Source organism: Pleurodeles waltl, chromosome 5 (genome assembly GCF_031143425.1).
Source record: "Pleurodeles waltl isolate 20211129_DDA chromosome 5, aPleWal1.hap1.20221129, whole genome shotgun sequence".
NCBI lineage: Eukaryota > Metazoa > Chordata > Amphibia > Caudata > Salamandridae > Pleurodeles > Pleurodeles waltl.
This window is the reverse complement of record NC_090444.1, coordinates 920,797,391-920,815,363: the sequence shown is the minus strand read 5'-3', so window position 1 is coordinate 920,815,363 and position 17,973 is coordinate 920,797,391. Positions and strand designations below refer to the sequence as shown.

Sequence of the window (17,973 nt, the reverse complement as noted above, 5' to 3'; positions counted from 1 at the left end):
GTCTGAATTCCCTTGGTGGAATATAACCAAAAGGGCGAAGGGTGGGAGGGCAAAGCACCCCTATGCCAACAACTAGAACCCTGAATTGTCATGGAGAAAAAAAGTGTACTGCATGGGTTTAACAAATCATAACTACCCAAAGGACCTTTAATTCTGTACATTCTTTTTACCTTCTGTACTTCCATTTATTTTTATCGGTTCCATTTTAATAAAGGAAAACATTAATGTTGAAGACGAACACCTTTTATTTCATCAGTATTGTGCACCTCTAAATCAATTTCTTGTGTCAGTTTCAGATTATGCGTCACCTTTAATTTGTGTTCGTGGACAAATGCATTTAGTACATAATTAAAAGAAAGTTCACAAAGTTTGCGTGCCAGGAAGATTAGGAATTTTAGTTTAGCCCAGTCCTGCGCTGAAAATACCTAAGTATACATCTATTTTACAATGCAATGAAACGCAAGTGGTTAAGAAAAGTAAGCAACAGTGTTTTGATTGGATTTAACAATTGTTACTGATGTGTCTTTACGGAGGCCACCTCTTTAATTCCTTTTCTATGATCACATGGGAGACTGATTGAAAACGTATATGCTTTTGTGTTCTACAGAATCCTTCGTTTCGGTGGAATCCTCGTTTTACTGCTCAGTCAAGAACTCTATAAGCAGGCGGGACTGCACGTTTCTGGCATTCACAGAAATGGCAAGCCCCCGATTGCTGCCGGTGGTGAAACAAGTGGAGCCGAAATGATGAACAATGCCAACTCTGAGGCGAGACACGGGAATTCAAGCAAGATTATCCCTGGAAGCCAGAGTCGGCCTCTTAGATGTTTGCTGCCAGTGGAATCGCATTCTGTTAGTCTTGGTGTGACTGACGCATTCATATTGAAATGTAAAAAGATAGCTACACCACCTGTCCAGTGAAGCTCGAAAATTCAATTGGAAAGATGTGCATCTGCACTTTCCTTCCGGTGAGTTGCTGCTACACCACGTTCAAAAGGCGGATCCCAATTACAGACCTTTGCACTCTAGTAATATTTTCTTTGTGTTATTGCCTTCGGCCTAAGGTCCCAGATCACGGGTTTGTTTTTGTTTTTTACTGTTTTTTTTTTTTGTTTATTTAGCTTTTTAGCAACCACAACATCGAAAGTAAAGCCCACAAAGCTATACTACAAAAAAACATAGTAAGCTAAAGATTCATTGCAAAGACCAATGGTATATTCTCAGCAGTTTACAACAATGAGGTAGTAGCTTCTCCCCCGCGCCATAAAGCCGACCTCCATCGCACCACGTTCAGGCGTCAATGGCTCGTGGGTGTTTAAATGTCTCACTTGGCCGGGCATAGTGCGTTCTACCGTTGTCATCTGGTGTCATGGGTTATCAAGATGCACCTGGGTCGGCTGTCTCATCTCTCTCCTCTCTACCCCGCTCTTGAGCTCTCTCAGCACGCTGAGCCAGATATAAGTAAATGGTTCCCAAATGTCTCTTGGACGAGATTTGATCGGCACCAGAGACCAGTGTTCATCAGGCTGTTCCTGTCAGTATGCAGCATCTTTTACCCAACTCTTCACATTTGGGAATGTTCCACGACCCTAGTGCTCTGAAGACGGATCATATGTGTGAGTTTTGCTACCCCAGGTGGGATTTCCTGAACTTATCCTAGCAGTGGCACTAAGGGGCAGGGCTGGGCTATGTTGCCCATTGTTTTGGCAATAGTATCATATACCACAGAACAGAATTAGGCCACCTCTGACCATCACCAGGCCAAATGCAAAAAGTCTGCATAGTTCGTCCCCAGCGTGAGTACCGTGAGCTATTTTGCAATCCCGTTTCATTAAGTTATTTTTACAGGAGTGGTTTTATATGTTGGCAAGATATTTGACATGTATTAGACTTAGCCTACAGTTTAGCCGTAAGGCCGCTGTCGGAGCGCAGCAAAAATGGGATTGTTCGTGTGAGAATTAAATGGTAGACTGCTGTTGACATTGAAGTTTTCCCCTCAAGTTGACGGTTGTTGCCTTATCTTGCATGGTGGTTTAACGGCGGTTGATCAGTCTCCTGGAAGAATCACATGATAAAAATACATCTAGAGCATGCAGTTGGGGTGGCAGCTGCGGGAACGTGCTGTGCAGCTTTCTGCACGTGGCACATAGCCGATAATAAAGGAGCACTTCGAGCGTCGTGTACTCAGTAGTGTCTTATATTGCCTGAAGGGTGGTAAAGCCATCTCAGGATAAAAATCTCCCACTACAGTCCAGTTTATGTGGGTCATCTGAAGATGCATTTGCATATCGGTTGTGAAAGGCATCTTCAGGTCCTAAACCGTCGAGTTTTGACTGATGGGCCAACCCTTGTAGTCCACAGTATCCGTCTCATCCCTGGGGAGGCGTTGTCTGCTTTGACGTCAACAAGGGGTTGGTATGGCGTTGGATGAAACCATTGAGGCGTGAACTGGGCCTGTGCTCAATAAGCAGAGTATGAAGTCTGGCCGCTCAGACCTCCAAAATCCTACGGCAGGGTTAGCACCTCCCATTATATCTAAGTTGGTTGCTTTCCCGCCCAGGCCAAGCCAATCATGTGGGGTTCAATCATGTAAAAAAGGTTGTTGTCAATGGGATCGGGATATTTACAAACAGCTGGAGTAATTTGGTCAGGACCACCATATTAGCAATTGCTGTCCTGTCAGCCATGAGCAAGGGAGTCTCTATGGAGAAAGTGGGTTTCCGAAGTGGCAGACTCATTATAGTCTGCCAGTTTATGTTTAAGTTGCGTCAAGATCCATTCTTCTTCTAAGGCAAAACACGTGTTCAGAGCTAATTTTCTAGGATACTAAGTTGCACCTGCAGTGTGCACAACAGTCGAATTCGGTGGGCATATATGCCCTGAGAATTACAATCTTAAGCACCTCCCACAGCCGACAGGCGGACCCCAAGGACTGCCCACTAAGGTCAAAGTAACCTAAGATTTCAGATTTGACTTCATTTTTCTGTGGGCCCTATGGTATCATTGGTTCCTTAATATGTTGGTTCACTTGTAAATAAGACACGTTTTCTTATTTGAATTATTTAATGTCTATGTGGTATGTTTGACTTAGGTGCTTTGTATGTATTTTTTTCTATTTTTTTGATTTAATGTATATACTTTTTATGATTGTATCATTATGGAATAATAAAATATCTATATTTGTAAAATAAGCTTGTATCAATTATGTAATAGGATTCTGTTATTTGAGTACCTAAACTGAGTAGCCTATTAAAAATACTCTACTGGTCAGTCACATATAGTTAGTATCATCTCAGACCATAGTATTGGTACGTGAAGATGATGGTATCTTCATGGCTATCTTAGTAGCTTTTGTAGTAGTTTTTACCTACTTTGGTTATTTCCCTGTCTGAGCTACGTGCATTATGTTCAGGGAATCCCCTTATAAATATTGGTGTCCACCGCCAGAACCAGGATGGCGGGAACGGGTGCCGTCGGGCCCCTGGGAGCCCCTGCACTGCCCATGCCACTGGCATGGGCAGTGCAGGGGCCCCCTAACAGGGCCCCACAAAGATTTTCACTGTCTGCTTTGCAGACAGTGAAAATCGCGACGGGTGCCTCTGCACCCGTCGCACCCCTGCAACTCCGCCGGCTCCATTCCGAGCCGGCTTCATTGTTGAAGGGGCTTTCCCGCTGGGCCGGCCGGCGGTCTTCTGGCGGTCGCCCGCCGGCCCAGCGGGAAAGCCGGAATGGCCGCCGCGGTCTTTTGACCGCGGAGCGGTCTTTCGGCGGGAACCGCTTGGCGGGCGGCGACCGCCGACCCCCGCGGTCAGAATGACCCCCTAAGTGTCTCACACACGTTTCTTGTCTTATGGTCCCAATATGCCTTTTTTAAGGAAGGTAAACTAGGCTCTCTGATTTTTTTCTGGATGAAGCCAGAGTTCTTCCAAACCTATTGCAGCCAGGGTGGTTGAGATATGTTTAAACCAAGGCAGTTTCCGATGATTTTGTAAATTCATGATGTCAATCATTACATCTTTATATGCTTTAAGTTCCTCTTTTGTCCAAATGCGAATCCAGTATCTTATTGGAGCCAATGCAATATAGTCCTCAATTTTCCTCATTTTTAAGTCTATTCTTATCGCATTCATCGGTGTGCCATTGCCTAGACAAAGTAATCGGCGTATGAATTTGTTTTCAGTTACTTGTATTGGTAAAGTCTTTTTGAATCCCCAGATCTCTACACCGTATAGTGCTGCAGCCCTTGCTTTCATTTTGTAAGCAAGCAGTGCAAAACTCAGAGTGATTGCCTGTGGCTTTTGCAAATCTGAGTACAGCTCCAGCTTGTTGGGCCAGGGAGATGTTACTTTTATAAACTTGCGGATTCCATGTCAGTTTATCATCCAGCCTACAGCCCAGGTAGTCCTAGGTCGCCACTTGGTCCAGAGACTTTTTATTTACCTTAAAAGTCACCCGAATCTTCTGTTTTTGATTGAGAATCATGAACGTTGATTTACCCTCATTAATCGCCATCTTCCTCAAGGCACAAAATGATTCAAAACTCTTTAATAGACGATGCATTGATATCTCCGTTCTTGCCAATAGTACAGCGTCATCTGCAAAGAGCAAAATAGGTATGCTTTCCTTAGCTAATTTCGGCACATCCAAATTTAAATTCCTCAGATTTTGGCCTACTTCCTTTATATAACAGTTAAATAGAGTTGGGGCCAAGACACAACCTTGTTTGACACCTCACAGGATTTTAATCTCTGCTGTATAGTAATTTCTCATGCTGTATCTGACCCTAGCATTACTTCCTGTATGTAGTAAGATTAACAGGCTTAAGATCGTTCCTGGTATTCCAATTTCCGACAGTAGCTGCCATAATATTTGGCGTTTCACGCTGTCAAATGCTGTTTGAAGATCCACAAATACCAGGTATAGTGGGGAGTCCTTTAAGGAAACATATTGAGCGCAAATCATGTTCAGTTAAAGAGTTAATCTGTTGTACTTTGACCCCTCCTGAAACCAGCTTGATGTAAAAATAATAGCAGATCTCCATCCTCTAGCCACTGGTCTAGGCGCGACTGGATCAGTTTGGCGAAATATTTTCCAACACTGTAGAGCAATGAGATTGGCCTGTAATTACACACCATATCCTGTGGCCCCTTTTTGTGTATTGGAACAATTATTGATTTTCTCCATGAAGTCGGAATTACCTCGAAATGCCAAACACTGTTATATAGGCGAGTTAGAGCTAGTAGCCATAAAGATAATTGGTTACAATAGACGTCTGAGGAAATACCATCTGGGCCTGCAGCCTTGTAAGGCTTTTGGAGAAGGATAGCTTGTTTAATTTCTTTCTCACTGAATTCAAGCGCTAGCTCCAAGGCACGCGGAACAGTATAGATTATTTGCATAGAGTTTACACAGGGAGGGTTGTTGAGAACTGATTCGTCCTGTGTTTCGTGTTCTGACACAATGGGCCACTTTGTTGCTCCCATGTAAGTCTCTCGGAATGATAATGCCTTGCTTGATTTGTGGTTGCTGCCATCGGACCCTTGACTGAGGCTTTTTGAGTTATTGATACTCCCAGGTACTGTCTTATCCTCTTCTTGATACAGGGCAGTGAAGTGCTTTACCCAGAGTTTTGGGTTGATGTTCAGCTCTAGGGTTTTTGGAGGGCCTTCGCATCCCCGCCTAATTATCTCCCAAAACCTTTTAGAGTTTCCAACCGAGATTGCATGCAAGAGGTCTTTCCAAAGCTTGTGTGGAAAAGTCTTCTTCTTGTATCGCAGTAATTTCTTATATTGTTGCCTGCACTCGAAAAAAATGTTGCCCATTAGAGTTATTCAGATGCCGATTCTTTAATGCTAATGATAGCGCCTTTTTTAATTTTAAACACTCTCCATCAACCAACTTTCAGTCACTTTTGGGTTGGTTTTAAAATGCCTAATTCTTTCCTTTGATGTTTGTGATAGCAAATTATTAAAATTATTCAAAAGAAGAGGCCTCGTTACCTGGTAGGTTAAGGAACATGGAGAGTGATGACAACCAGGTCTCACTAGGTGCACCCATAAAAAGTTCAACCACATCTGTCCTCGCATTGTTTTTCCTATTTGGTCTCAGAGCTATTGTTAGGCTATTTCCTTTATATAGGGGAACAGATTTCCCAGAACTCATGTCTGGGTGGGCCAACTCTATTAGCAGCGGGTCGTGGTCACTCTCTATCCTGTCCCTTATTTACATGTCTATAATGTAGTGCCAGGCTTCGCTGTTTATTGCCATATAGTCAATGATACTTTGCCTTTTCCCAATTCGAAAGGTGGATTTGAAAGCTCTATCTGAGTTTGTTCTTCCGTTTAGTATACAAATCCCTCCTTCTATTAGAGCTTAAAAAATTAATTCTCCCTTCTTGGAGTCTTGGCAACGTTCAGTAGGGGGGATCGGAATATTCCATGCATGGTCTTCCTCTACTACTTGTTCGTCCCTGAGGATAGAATGGGGTTTGGTGTTAAAATCGCCACATATTAGTAAGAAGCTTTTACAGAACTGAGGGGGGCGGTCGTTCATATAACCAATCACAGGATTCCACAAGCCTCTAGATCTTTTTTTTAAGATGTGTTCCTTGAGCAACCGCACACCTGGCTTGACTTGAACCCAACTAATAGGTGGGAAGTACAGATTCACTATTTCGAGTGACCACACCTCATGTTTTACTACTAGGGTATGAATATCCTGGATTAATACAACGTGGGTTACTACAGAATTTTCCAGCAGTGAAGTTCTAACCCAGATGGTCAAGCCTCCTGTTGGTCTTCCTTTTTTGTGTTTAGTTGTGGGTAGATGGAAAGTGGAAAACCCATCTAGATCGATGGCATTGATAGACCAAGTTTCCTGGAAGCACCTGATATCTTGTTGCTTAATAAATTCTACCCAGTCCTTATTCTCGATTTTAGCTTTTAGGCCCGCGATATTCCAGCGTAGGATTTTTATTGATGATCTAGTTCTATCTTTTCTGCTCGGGCAGTCCATTTTTTGCTACAAGCTTCTGTATGACTGATCGTCATATATCTGTGGCAGTGATGAGTTACCCATGATGTTTCTTGGGGAATTGACTAGCAAGCGGAACCTCATGTTTGCTCACGTTTGTTAGTTCAGGTAATTGTTGTTTGGAGCTTATTGCTCCCTGCAGTATTGAGCCAAAGTTTTCTTTTGGCTCGTACCTGCTTGGCGCATTTTGTTTTTGACCTTTTTGAGAAATATTGGTGGATACAGATCCTTTTGCGGAATGACAGTGGATATTCTCCTTGTCTTCATCAGACTGGACCATTTTAGGATCTGTTTTACTATCCATGGCGAAGCCTAGACTGTTTCTGATGATTCCCCACTTTCTAACCCTTTTCTTTGTATGATTCTTACTGAGAGCAATCTTTAGTCGTTACGTTCTGCAGGCCTGGCAGGGAGTTAACCAGATATAAATATTACACTGGTTTACAATATCTTGGCTCCCTTTTGAGGAATACTCAGGGGTAAACATGATCGTATCTTCATGCTCTTTGCTTCTTTCAGTATGGATCTCAATATGCTCACTGCCTTCCTGCGACCATTGTCCTTGGGATTGATTTTCTTCTTTTTCATTACTATTGGTTATAGCTACAGGTCCTGTGGATGCTGGCTCTTCCTGATCTTTTATCCTTCTGTAATGTGTCTCTGTGTTCCTGCATCCTTCATGTATTTGACTTTTTGTGGGCCAGAATTCCATTTTTACTTTATTTTCCCAGTCAAGTGCTGGCCGCGATAGAGCAGGCAAGGCGTTGCCACACCCCAGCTGGCTACTGTAATTTTCTTGCCTGGCCTGAGAACGATGTTTTATTTTTGTCAGAAGTGCAGGAGCCGGAACTATTGAATTGTCATTAGTTTCCATACGTGTGGTTATTCTTATACTTTCAGAACTCTTCACCCTCCTGATTTCACTTTTACTATTTGCTTGTGGTGCCCCCTCGATGGTGGTGTTTAACAGTTGCTGACAATTTCCATTATGATTCCCCACTACGTTCAGGTGATGTACTTGGGCTAGATGTTCTATTTTTGTAACTACGGGATGCTTGTCTTTACTGGAGCTTAACTTTAATTTTAATGTCTCTGGGCTCCATTTGTATGTTCCATTGACTAGGACATCACTTGCCTCACTTAACCCTGGATTTACTGCTGGATCTGTTTTCAACCTCTTTTTGTTCCCTGTACCATGGCTAAGTGCTTGGCTTCCCCTAAGTCCAGTGGGTATGCGATTTATGTGGGAATGGTAGGTGCAGCTTTTGTCACACAACAAACCTCAGTTTTTATTTGTGAAGTTGCTATCTTTATCCATTACTTTTCAAGGGCTCTCGGTTTTGATATTTTGGTCTATATACTGCTGTTGGGTGGGCTTGTCAACAATTTTTTCAATTTGCCCCGCTGGGCTTGACTGCCGCATTGTATTTTGTGCCTTTTTTACTGTAGCTTTTTTAGTCCCTCTAACTTTTTTCCACTTGCTTTTCCATTTCCCTATTTGTTGAAGCCTTTTGTTCGGAGTCCTCTTTCCTGCTATACTTGAAGCTTCAGTTCCTGGTGCAAAGCTTCCGTTCTTTCCCTCTATCTCATCTATGCAAATGTTCACGTCAAGGCAGCCTTCTCGACCTGAGCTTAGCGAGCCTACTCTGTCTGTGGGCATTCCTGGTGTTCTTGACTCTATTTCTCTGGGCTCACTGTTGCACACATATAATCTTCAATTATATTTTTAATTACCTTTGGGACTTCCAGTAGTTTTTCTAGCAGTGGTCCACAGACTTGCCTATCCACCTTATCAGCCACAGCCTGTTGCCGCAGATTTTCCCTTACGGCGCCCTCTTCCAGAGCCATCCTATAATCTATGGTCTTTATTGAGGCTGTAAATTGTTTGGTCAGCTCAAGTTGATTATCAATTTTAAGGGACTGGGCCATGATCGTAGTTGCAATTGAGTCCAATGTTGTGCATATCATTTTCATGATGCTAAGAATTGGTTGATCAAATGAAAAGTCATCTCTCTTTTCCAAATTTTGCTCATTTTGCTTGTTAATTGTTTGGCCTTCCAAGATCTTGTCATCCTTGCCCCTGAGGCCTTTTATTAGATTGCCATCCAGAAAATGTAGGTCCTCCGATGTTACGCTGTCTAATTCGGGCTCTGTGTTACCGATTACAGAGTTATCAGATGAGGAGAGCTCTAAACTAAAGGAGCTAATTTCATATCTGCGTAGTGTTGAATTGTTTTTCCTACTTGGCTTCCAAAATAGGACTGTGGCGCTGAGAGCTTACGGGGCTGCTTTGTTGATGGTTGTTCCGTTTCAGGCCCCTTTATGTTTTGATGCACTATTGACTCTACTTGGACGCTTTCTACGGGGGTTGTTTGTGAGGAATTCCCGAGGTTTTGTAATCCTAATAGGGCTCAGGAATAATTCCTATGTAATTCATGACTTGTTCTTTGCCCCCCTGAGGAATGATCTCTCTTTGATGGCTTGTTTATTTCCACTTCACCTCCCTTTGGGGAGTCATTCATTGGTCTGAATGATTGCAGCGGAGATAGAAGTATGTCTGGCTGCCAAGCCTCCGATTGCTCCAGTTCAGCCCCCATCGCATTAGCGTCACCTTTTTCCCCCAGTAACTGTACTGTGGGATCTCTAGTCATGGAGCTTTGCATCTGCAGCCAGTCAGTGCTTGAGTTAAGATAGTTATAATAGTTGGTTATAGTGTTTGCTTTTGATTTAGCTTATCTTGTCCCCTTATTCCCAGCTGATTCCAAATGCATCAATGTGTTCTGTTGTTTCCTACTTGGGGGACTTGCAGGGCCCCCCTCAGTTTCTCCTACGTTCGATATTGCACACCCAGTATTGCAGGTCAAGGTCCACCCATGCCCCCCCCACTTGGGTCTCTTGTCCTCCGTATCATCGGGGCCAGCACAGACAGGCAGCAAAGGTACCAAGTTGTACACCCCACCCTTCTTCTCTACTGATTCACTTTCATCGCCAAGGCTTCTGGATTGAAAACCCCCAGCTGCGACCTCTCCTTGTTTCCCTTGGGTTGGCTGTGTAGTTCCGGGATCCTGATCTAGCCTGTGATCTTGCGCACAGTCGGGATCCTGCTTTGAACATTGGAATTTCGTTGGGCCGGGCTAATGCCTCCTTAGCCCTCTTTGTTTTTCCCCTCGTTCCGAACATCTTGGGAGTACGTAACTTCATCTTAGTTCCTTGCAAGATCTTTGAAAATGACTTTTTGTTGGGCTCTTGCCGTATAGAACAGTTTCAACAGTTTTGTTTTTACGGAGATATGCAGAGATATAACTATTCCTTTGGCGTCATTAGCGTCAACGCCTCCCCACTCCTTTTCTATCTCCTGTCTTTCTCCCCTCAGCTGTCGCTGCCGCTGTCTCCACAACTCAAATGTCTATAGTTAATTTATTAAGTTGCTTACTTGCGTTTACTTTACCCCACTTGCGTCTACTGCCTGCCGTCTGGCGTCTCCTCTCCTCCTCTGGGTACCCTGGAGATGTCCCTGAAGTGCCTTACGCCACACAAGGCTCGTGGACCACACAGGCCAGATGGCAATCGGGCAGTCAGGCTGCCTACAGGCGGTAACAGCAGGCAGCAGCAGACAGCCGGAACGAAAACTGCTGCTAGACCAGTAACAAAGGGGCATTGAGGAGTGGTCGAGCCCCACCGTCCCAGGCTAGTACCGCCAACAAAGCAGGGACCAGCACAGGGGCCAACAACGGGATCGACCTGTCCTGGCCAACAAAAAATGCCAGCAACACTGCCAGTGGAAAAGCGGCACAATCAGTGGCAGAATCCGCGCGTGATCCGCCTCTACTTGCCTCGCCTCTACTTGCCTCGCCTTGCCTCTACTTGCCTCGCCTCGCCTCTACTTGCCTCGCCTCGCCTCGCCTCTACTCGCCTCGCCTAGCCTCTACTTGCCTCGCCTCGCCTCTACTTGCCTCGCCTCGCCTCTACTTGCCTCGCCTCGCCTCTACTTGCCTCGCCTCGCCTCTACTTGCCTCGCCTCGCCTCTACTTGCCTCGCCTCGCCTCTACTTGCCTCGCCTCGCCTCTACTTGCCTCGCCTCTACTTGCCTCGCCTCTACTTGCCTCGCCTCTACTCGCCGTGAAGCTGCGAGCCACCCGGCACCAGCGTTGTCAGCATCAGTGAAGCAGGAACAGATCTTCAGTACTTGGGTTTGGCTTTGCATTTAGGCCCAGATTTCACTGAGGTGGTCTAGGAGACCTGCTTCTCAATCAGATCTGTTTGAAAACAATTACAATTTGAGACTGAATATTTGATGCATTGCCTTGTCTGATTTCTTGTTGAGGCTAATAGGAAAAAATGTATGTTCTGACTGACCGGTGGTACTCTTTTCTCTAGAAACGTAATACAATTAGGAGAGATGGACAAGGAACACCATTTTGCTTGCCCTCTGATGCACTGGATAACAATGATTGTTGTTCTATCTTGATTTGGATCTGGCTCTTCCATTTTGACTCCCATCCTTCTTTGACCGTGTACAGCTGTGCTATCTGCATGGTTTTCAGCCTGACTTGCACAAACCTGAAAGGCCATTCTCGCACATTGTCTAATATATAATCTGGTTATCCTCCAGACCCTTCTGTATATCTCACTGAACCAGAGTTCTGTTATTGTTTGTGTTTTGTATGGGATATTCACTTATAGTTTGGATTTCAGTACAGGTAGGTGTTTCCATGGTTTAAGGACAGTTCTTGAACCATGTACGCATCTCAGTTGAAGATGATTGTTTTTTTTCGGTTCACAGTGTGTGACTGATATTCAGTATCTTAATTTTTATTTGTTGATGTAGTTTGAAATGACTGATAAGTCCCCTGAGGACACATTTGCTGTATCATGCAAAGTGCGTGGTTTTAATAATACTTATGAAGCCCAGGAGATTATGGCTCATTTGAACCGCTAATGTGTTTATCCATTACTTCCAACATGCCTCTTGCACACAACTGGGACACTCACAAATACTTTGCTTCTTACACAACTCATTTGAGAGGAGTTGCCATTTTTATCCATGGGTACCTTGATACCTGTTTCTTAACGATCAGCAATGTCCCCACACAGGATACCTTGTGAATATATAGTGGCTTTGCCATTGTGCGATACACTCATTCCCATTCAGTGTGGCAATCCTTGACTCCATGTGCCAGGAACATCTCTGAATGATGTCTAGTGGTGCAGTCATTTGTATGACTATAATGAAATTTTTTCCAAGCTGTTTATTGCACTATTCTTTTCTTCAGCCATGACCTTTATGTTGGTTCAGACCTGAATATGATTGCCTTATAGGAGGCATTCAAAGTATACATCCATTCTATATGCATTGCTAATTATTCAGGTATACTCCGGTCTACCTGTGGTCGGATTGATTGGCTTGCATCGCACCTCTTCATCACAGAAGCACCATCTTCACAGTCGAGTCACGTGAGCAGTCTCATGGAAATCATTGAGACAAATGTTTAGAGATATGGCAACCTGTCAGCTTGATTTCCTCATTATATACAGGAAATACAAAGGGAGAGTGCCCTGGCAGAACCGTCCTCAAAAGCTGTGTCCCCCATGAGTTGAAGGGTGGATCCATTGGTATTACTGCTGAGTGTAGCACAAACCACCTCAACACAGTGACATCTTCAGGACTTTCTTCCATCGCTATAACAAACTCACAGCAGTTTGACACTTTGACCAATATACAGTCTGTCTTGACAATCTGAGGATCACTTAGCTGGAGATGCCACCCAGAGATCGCTTTCAACTCCAAGTACAGTTGCTGAAATCAGAGAAGTGATTCACAGATGGCCACATCTGTCGTCTATTCAACGTTTTCTGGTTTACTTGTTCCTTTTCTCTTAGGAATGTATGAGGGAATGATAACATTGGGTGTGCTTCCTCCAACTGTCTGCAAAGCCCTTTTAGTAGTCGTGTGTAAACCAGATAAGTCTTCAAAATGCTGTTCTTAGACGTCTTTGTCTCTTGTTAATACCAGTAAGAAAATCCTAGCAAAGGTGATTGCCAGTCCCTTACTCACATTGATGCAACGTCTTGTACCACCTGACCAATTTGTTTTTTACTGTGTAGATCCACATCTCGCAAGCTCCAAAGTCTACATTCTTTTCTAAGGAGCTTCTCTTCAGACATGCAAGCTGCTGGTGGATATTTCAGCCCCCAGGGTTCAATGGAGCCTTCTAGAAGTGGGTATTGCCGGTAGGTCTACCCACAGTGCTGTCTGTGCTTCCCGAATCTGATTTGGGTTCAGCTCAGACTCCGGAGCTGACTTCATACCTGGCAGTCATGATTCATGAGTTTCCTGCCTCGTCTATTCCAGCCCTGCCAACACTGGCGGAGGACTTTGATCCCATTGTTCTGTCTGACTAGAACCAAATCAGTCTCGACCACAGCCAAAGTCACACCTCTGCAGAGTTCCATTGTGCCCATTCCCAGTACATATTTAGTCTGACAAGTTAATACCTTTGCCAATAAAGCCAATTTCTAGTGGTCCAACAACTTTTCAGATCATAATTTGACCAGAGTCAACAAGCTTTTGCTGATGATTTTGATAGCGAGGATTAATTTTTCACCTCAGTATGATGATTAAAATTGTTTATTTGTATCTACAAGAGGCCTGTGATTTGGGCACTTCCTCATGATATGGGGCTGGGTTCTCTGCTGCCCCTTTTATAGGATTATCCAAATTATTCACTGTAGTCATCAGACAAGCAGCAGCTAGATTTTCAGTTGCCTTCTGTTGAGGTGAAAACCAAACTGACGTCCTTGTAGAAGTTATACAATACAGACAGACATCCTCTGAACCTCTGCTGCCATTAAATGAAACCCTGAAAGACACCCTCATGGGCACTTGGGCTAAACCCTGCTCCTTTCCGCCTGTAAATAGACAGATGGCACCACAGACCTTCTGTTGGTGACTATGCCTTCCTGACGCAGACCCCACTTCCGAGAGCCTGGTTGAGGGGCATTTACTGAGAGATTTAACTCCAGTCTTTTCCTACACCCCCACCCCAAGATAGAGAGTCAAAAAAAATTAGTCATTTGGAAAGAGGTCATTTTCATCAGCTAGCCTCGTCCTTATGTCAGTCATTGGCAGTTGTTTGCTAGGTAGGTACTCCCATGCGTTATGCGAAAGAGTTGCAGAGACACGACTGGCTGTTTAGGCACATGGGGACTAGTGTGGTTGTCTGGTAGCATGCCTGGATGAGATCAAGGGGTTGTTCAGCTGACATTCAAGTGTTGCTCATGGTTATGCCTTTTGACAGGTCTCATCTTTCCGGCAAAAAGGCTGACTCTCCCACCAGCTCTTCAGAGAAAATATATCCACTGTGTTCTCCTGTAGTCTCCACACCCTCAAATATCTCCAATTATTCTGCCCCTTCCAAGGCATCGGTAGGGGTTTCGCTAATGCCCACCACCTCAAAACCGGGCCCCCCAGTCCTTTCGGGGTGGGGTTAGGGGATCCAGTAGACAGCATCTAAGACCGCAGGGACAGCAAACCTCCCCGTCCCCCACCTCGCCAGTATCAGCTTCCCAGCCAGGTTTATTTGTCCTTAGCAGCATATGACCACCCTTTGGAAAGCAGAATCAGAATTTTTCCACAGGTGGCAAACCATAACATCTGACAGTTGAGTTCTGAAGGTAGTCCAACAAGGCTATGCACTGTTGTTCCTTTCCACCCCACCACTTCTTTCAGCCACCTTAGAGTAGCTTTTGATGGAGGAAGTTCACTCTCTTTTGGAGAAAGGAGCAATAGAGAGTCCCAGTCTTGGAGAACGGAACTGGGTGTTACTCCCTTTACTTCCTAGTGCCGAAGAAGGCCGGAGACTTTTGTCTAATACAAGGTCTTCACCCTCTCAATTTCTTCCTGCAGAAGGACAAATTTAATATGCTCGTCCTGGCCTAAGTTCTGTCTGCCCTGAATCTAGGAGACTGGATGGTAAGGTTAGGCATGCAGGGTGCTCATTTCCATATTCCTGCCATGCAAGCCCATATGAGCTACCTGCAGTTCAAAGTGGATCACAAGCATTTTCAGTTTGCTGGGCTCCCTTTCTACCTCACCAGTGCCCCTTGAGTTTTTACAAAGGTGAAGGCAGTGGTCATAGCATACCTCGATGACTGGCTGTTGAATGGAGCCTTGCCACAATTAGCTGTGGATCACCTATAGATGACAGTGGTCCTCCTTGCATCACTGGGCTTCACGATCAACATGCCAAAGTCAAACCACACTCCTTCGTACAGGTTTCCTTTCATTGGAGCTATCTTGGATACAATGCCCTACAGGCCTTCCCTCTGGATCAGCAAGTTGAGGATACTAGGGATATAGCCCTGATGTTTCATCTTCATTCCTGGGTGTCAATAAGGGTGGCTCTGAGTGTTATTGGTCTATGGGCCTCATGCATGCTCTTGTCAACCATGCCAGATGGTACATGCGTGCTCTGCAGTGAGATCAGTAGTCTCAGTGGACCCAACACCAAGGAATCTGCTGGGTTCCGTCCAGGATTGCAGAGGCGATTGAAAAATATCTGCAGTGATGGCTGATCATCCATAATTGGACCAGTGGCAGACTTCTCTCCTATCATCCTACCCAGAACTGACAGATTCATCACATCTCGGTTTGAAGGTAATTTTGGAAAGGTGGATATTAGAGGGCTCTCGTCTCTCGCAGATTCCTGCCTCCACATCAACCTACTGGAATTGCAGGGTATTTGCTTTGCATTGAAAGCCTTCATACCCTCAGTCAACAGGAGGTTGGTTCAGGTCTTCACAGTTAACACCACTGTAGGAGGCTGGACTGGCTTGTAGTGAGTACCAAGGGGTACTTACACCTTGCACCAGGCCCAGTTATCCCTTATTAGTGTATAGGGTGTCTAGCAGCTTAGGCTGATAGATAATGGTAGCTTAGCAGAGCAGCTTAGGCTGAACTAGGAGACAAGTGAAGCTCCTACAGTACCACTAGTGTCATATGCACCATATCATAAGAAAACACAATACACAGATATACTAAAAATAAAGGTACTTTATTTTTATGACAATATGCCAAAAGTATCTCAGTGAGTACCCTCAGTATGAGGATAGCAAATATACACAAGATATATGTACACAATACCAAAAATATGCAGTATAGTATTAGAAAACAGTGCAAACAATGTATAGTTACAATAGGATGCAATGGGGACACATAGGGATAGGGGCAACACAAACCATATACTCCAAAAGTGGAATGCGAACCACGAATGGACCCCAAACCTATGTGACCTTGTAGAGGGTCGCTGGGACTGTAAGAAAACAGTTAGGGTTAGAAAAATAGCCCACCCCAAGACCCTGAAAAGTGAGTGCAAAGTGCACTAAAGTTCCCCAAAGAGCACAGAAGTCGTGATAGGGGAATTCTGCAGGAAAGACACAAATCAGCAATGAAACAACTATGGATTTCCAAACGAGGGTACCTGTGGAACAAGGGGACCAAGTCCAAAAGTCACAAGCAAGTCGGAGATGGGCAGATGCCCAGGAAATGCCAGCTGTGGGTGCAAAGAAGCTGCTACTGGACAGTAGAAGCTGAAGATTCTGCGGGAACGACAAGGGCTAGAGACTTCCCCTTTGGAGGATGGATGCCCCACGCCGCGGAGAGTCGTGCAGAAGTGTTTTCCTGAAGAAAGACCGCAAACAAGCTTTGCTAGCTGCAAGTCGTGCGGTTAGGGTTTTTGGATGCTGCTGTGGCCCAGGAGGGACCAGGATGTCGCCAATTGTGCCAGGGGACAGAGGGGGCGCCCAGCAAGACAAGGAGCCCTCTCAGAAGCAGGCAGCACCCGCAGAAGTGCCGGAACAGGCACTACGAAGAGGAGTGAAACGGTGCTCACCCGAAGTCGCACAAAGGAGTCCCACGTCGCTGGAGGACAACTTAGAAAGTCGTGCAATGCAGGTTAGAGTGCCGTGGACCCAGGCTTGGCTGTGCACGAAGGATTTCCGCCGGAAGTGCACAGAGGCCGGAGTAGCTGCAAAAGTCGCGGTTCCCAGCAATGCAGTCTGGCGTGGGGAGGCAAGGATTTACCTCCACCAAACTTGGACTGAAGAGTCACTGGACTGTGGGAGTCACTTGGACAGAGTTGCTGGATTCAAGGGACCTCGCTCGTCGTGCTGAGAGGAGACCCAGGGTACCGGTGATGCAGTTCTTTGCTGCCTGCGGTTGCAGGGGGACGATTCTGTCGGCCCACGGGAGATTTCTTCGGAGCTTCTAATGCAGAGAGGAGGCAGACTACCCCCACAGCATGCACCACCAGGAAAACAGTTGAGAAGGCGGCAGGATCAGCGTTACAGAGTTGCAGTAGTCGTCTTCGCTACTTTGTTGCAGTTTTGCAGGCTTCCAGCGCGGTCAGCAGTCGATTCCTTGGCAGAAGGTGAAGAGAGAGATGCAGAGGAACTCTGATGAGCTCTTGCATTCGTTATCTAAGGAATTCCCCAAAGCAGAGACCCTAAAAAGCCAGAAGAGAGGGTTTGGCTACCTAGGAGAGAGGATAGGCTAGCAACACCTGAAGGAGCCTATCAGAAGGAGTCTCTGACGTCACCTGCTGGCACTGGCCACTCAGAGCAGTCCAGTGTGCCAGCAGCACCTCTGTTACCAAGATGGCAGAGGTCTGGAGCACACTGGAGGAGCTCTGGGCACCTCCCAGGGGAGGTGCAGGTCAGGGGAGTGGTCATTCCCCTTTCCTTTGTCCAGTTTCGCGCCAGAGCAGGGCTGAGGGGTCCCTGAACCGGTGTAGACTGGCTTATACAGAAATGGGCACCATGTGTGCCCTTGAAAGCATTTCCAGAGGCTGGGGGAGGCTACTCCTCCCCAGCCCTAACACCATTTTCCAAAGGGAGAGGGTGTAACACCCTCTCTCTGAGGAAGTCCTTTGTTCTGCCTTCCTGG

At 45.4% G+C, this 17,973-nt stretch overlaps 1 protein-coding gene across 1 annotated transcript in view; it reads left to right on the top strand.

Annotated features, from left to right (window-relative positions):
- Positions 1-2,180, top strand: part of THUMPD2 (THUMP domain containing 2) — a 163,401-nt gene extending 161,221 nt beyond the window's left edge. The window contains exon 10 of the mRNA XM_069235050.1: positions 608-2,180. Coding sequence (XP_069091151.1) covers positions 608-920 — 313 coding nt within the window. The 3' untranslated portion in view covers positions 921-2,180. The remainder of the gene's footprint in view (positions 1-607) is intronic.
- The last annotated feature ends 15,793 nt before the right edge of the window (positions 2,181-17,973 follow it).